Source organism: Austrofundulus limnaeus, unplaced genomic scaffold, assembly GCF_001266775.1.
Source record: "Austrofundulus limnaeus strain Quisiro unplaced genomic scaffold, Austrofundulus_limnaeus-1.0 Scaffold58, whole genome shotgun sequence".
Lineage (NCBI taxonomy): Eukaryota > Metazoa > Chordata > Actinopteri > Cyprinodontiformes > Rivulidae > Austrofundulus > Austrofundulus limnaeus.
The window spans coordinates 2,385,684-2,389,074 of NW_013952460.1; the positions used below are offsets into that span (position 1 = coordinate 2,385,684).

General features: G+C 36.6%; 1 protein-coding gene across 1 annotated transcript in view; it reads right to left on the minus strand.

Annotated features, from left to right (window-relative positions):
* The window catches only part of dld (deltaD), a 17,152-nt gene extending 13,967 nt beyond the window's left edge, over window positions 1-3,185 (minus strand). The window contains exons 1-5 of the mRNA XM_014009489.1: window positions 3,077-3,185; window positions 2,054-2,129; window positions 1,178-1,257; window positions 928-996; window positions 35-104 (exon numbers count right to left, since the gene is read on the minus strand). Coding sequence (XP_013864943.1) covers window positions 35-104; window positions 928-996; window positions 1,178-1,257; window positions 2,054-2,129; window positions 3,077-3,115 — 334 coding nt within the window. The 5' untranslated portion in view covers window positions 3,116-3,185. The remainder of the gene's footprint in view (window positions 1-34; window positions 105-927; window positions 997-1,177; window positions 1,258-2,053; window positions 2,130-3,076) is intronic.
* Between the last annotated feature and the right edge of the window lie 206 nt (window positions 3,186-3,391).

A 3,391-nucleotide genomic window follows, 5' to 3' on the forward strand; every position in this document is an offset into this window, starting at 1 on the left:
ATATATAGCTTTAAAGTGCACCAGAACTACTTACTTTCGATGCCTCTGCTTTCAAAGTCCTTGCCGTGTGCCATGTGGTACAAGTAAGAATTGTTGAGCAGAGCCTGCAGGAAAAAAAGTAACCAACTCAGCTACAGAAGAGAAAACAGCACTTCCTGCATTTTCAGACACCCCCCCCACCCAAAAATAAATAAATAAATAAATAAAATCAGACTGAAAAGTATCTATATCATTTTCCTTTAAAAAGCTGTTCAGTTGTTCTGCTACGAACTCCTCAATGATCTTTGATAAAAATGGTAGTTTGGATCTGTAGCTGTGAGGCACAGAAGAGGGCAGACCTGTAGAAACTACAGGACTGTTTGTACTTTTCACTGGTTTTACAGGCAAATCATTTGCATTTATACATCACACACTCCCAATTTGATAGGTTTTCATTGTATTATAGTTAACAAAAACTTGGACTAAATTACTGTGCAATCATTTTGAGTTGTTGCTCATTTCTTTAGTTTTTCCCACCAAAAAGACCGATTCTGGGAGCATTGGGATAGTATATAACATCTGAGCACTGATCTATTTTAAACAATAATAAGTCAGAAAATTTTATTCTTAGGAAAGAAATTCTGGAATCACTTATTCTCAAAACTTTCTAAAACCTGATAGTCCACACAACAAAACGTAAAACAAATACAAAAAAAATCATTAAATAAAACAGATGGGAACGAAATCAGGCATAAAACCTAGAATAAAAACAAGTCCAACATGAACAGATGAGCTCAACACAGCAAGATGTTGTCTGGTTTCAGATATCTGGCCTTTAGGGGCAGTTATTAGGGACTCAACCAAATCCAGTTTATCCTTTCATATCATAATCTAAACAAACTAATAACTTTATTCTAAGAACAAGAAGCTCACAGTTCAGTTTGTTACCTTTGAGGGGATGCAGCCAACATTTAGACATGTCCCACCGAGTGTTTCATTTTTCTCAACACAGACTGTCTGTCAAAGGAAATAAAAATGTTAGAGTCAACAACTTTGTTTTAGAAAACCTATCTATCTATCTATCTATCTATCTATCATCTATCTATCTATCTATCTATCTATCTATCTATCCTAAATGTTGTTTCAACAAAATAAAAGGTTCAAAACTGACAGTAAGTTTAGCCAACTCATGTCTTACCTTAAAGCCAAGCTGTGCAGCTTTGATGGCAGCTACATACCCGCCTGGACCAGAACCCACCACTGTGACGTCTGCATCAACTGCAAACAGGTAAGTTCTTAACGCATCACATCAGAACAGCACACAGGTCAGAAGAATAAAGTGCAACAAAAGCATGGTTGACTTCTAGCATGAAGGAATCAAAATGTAAGCTCCGGTCTTTAGACTTCATGTCTGAAGAACCAAGAGGAACAACTTCTTGTAGTTTAGTTTATAATGGGATTCATTTGAGGGTTAGCTCCAACAATACTTTTACTGTTTAATAGGACCCTATGAAGGAACATTCAGGAAATGGTCTTAAAACAACTCATTTTCCTGACAAGCCACACAGCAACAGCTCAGTCTGAGTGGAGTCATCCCACCACATACTCTGGCCGTAACATCTTATAATCACATGACTTTGAGCATAATGTTACTGTCAATGCTTGACAATGACTTTTATCAAGATGATCTTAATCTAAAACACAGCAGGTCAAATGCATTCCTTCAAGGAATAGTGGGCCCATTTAATTTTTGCAACAAACATTAACTAAATCAATTTTAAAAAATCTAATTATTATTTCATGTCGATGCCATGAGAAAAATTAAAACGGGAACTCTGGAGTTCAGTACCCTGACACTGTAAGTGGCACCTGCTGCACTGAACACCGTGTTTGGAAGTACTTTGGCTTCTGTGAAGGGATGAATAATTCACTCTGGGTTTCATCTGAAGTGTTATACGGATGCATCAATAACCGTTTCATAATCTCATCACAGCCCTGTGAGTTTCAATCAAATGAAGAGGAGCCTAAAGATCCCAGCCCGACTAAAGAATGATCATATTTAAACTGGACTTACTTTCTGCTTTGTTGGCGTAGGTCCTCACAGACACAGCTGCAGCTCTGTGCAGCTTGCAGGGGAGATGGTGGCTCCGCTGTGAAGCAAATTCAGCAGTTAGTTTAAAAACACTGTAACTAAACATATCAAAAGAACAAACAAACCATGCACCAATATGTTATGTTCTTTTTACATTAGATTGTTTAATGAAACTGAGCTGGAAAAATCTCCAATGATAAAACTTATTAATGTCCTTAAACTGGTTGTTAAATGCGATAAATACATTATAATATTATATAAGTTAAAATACAGTTAGTATTTCTCTATAAACGGTAATACGTTTGTTGTTAACCTTTCCCTTTTCTTTTTGCAGAGGACTCTTATAAGTGTAAAAATACCACATATGCCCATTTTTCCAAGATGAACCTGTGTTTATTTTGTGCCAGTATAAGGAGATCACCTCCACATGACACAAACAGCTCAGGCAGCTCGGATCTGGAATTTCAACATAAATGTTTGTGTCACATTGTTTGTGTAAACAAAGATCTGGTTTGACACCTACAAATTGAAGGCTGACTTGATTACAGACAATGAACGTGTCAACATCTGCGGGGTATTTATTTAAACCAATTACCAAATGTGGCAAATTGCAAATATCATAAATCCTCCAAATCAAAGTTGATGTCCCTAACTGTGTTTAACTTGGCTTCTTTTCATGAGATTTCCTGTGACTAAACACCACACATAATTCTGTTGACATCTTGGCACTTCAAATTAGCTACAAACTGTACAATGTTTTAAAACTTAATGAAAACGTACTAGATAAAGTTAAAATAAGACGTGACAAAGTTCTAAGTTAAAAAGACAACCTTTGTAAAGTGGGATATAAGTTTAACTGACGCCGGGAGAAGCTAGCTGATCCGCTAGCAGCCCAGCCCACTGCTCATATACAAACATACAAGTTTATGTTAGAAAGTGAATGAGACCAGTATGAAACCTGACAACTCGTCCTGCTTTCTGGGAAAATAATAATAATATCCTTACCGAAGCCACGGAGCGGTAAAGCTGCGTCCAGCTCTGCATTTTATCACCGTCCCTAAAGGCTGACAGTAACCTACAGGAAGCCGACCAACCAAGGACTCCTGCCACTGCGCATGCGCAGTATCAGTCCAGACACGTCGCTTTTATATGACGTATAGCAGTTTTATTCAATTACAAAACAGAGAATTCCTAAAACATTTTTGATGAATGTTCCTTTACTTATGTTAATATGTTGTTTGGATTCTTCTCTTATCCAATTAATAAAACTAAACATTTTTATATTATCAACTTAAGTCTATAAAATGCAAAGCATATATA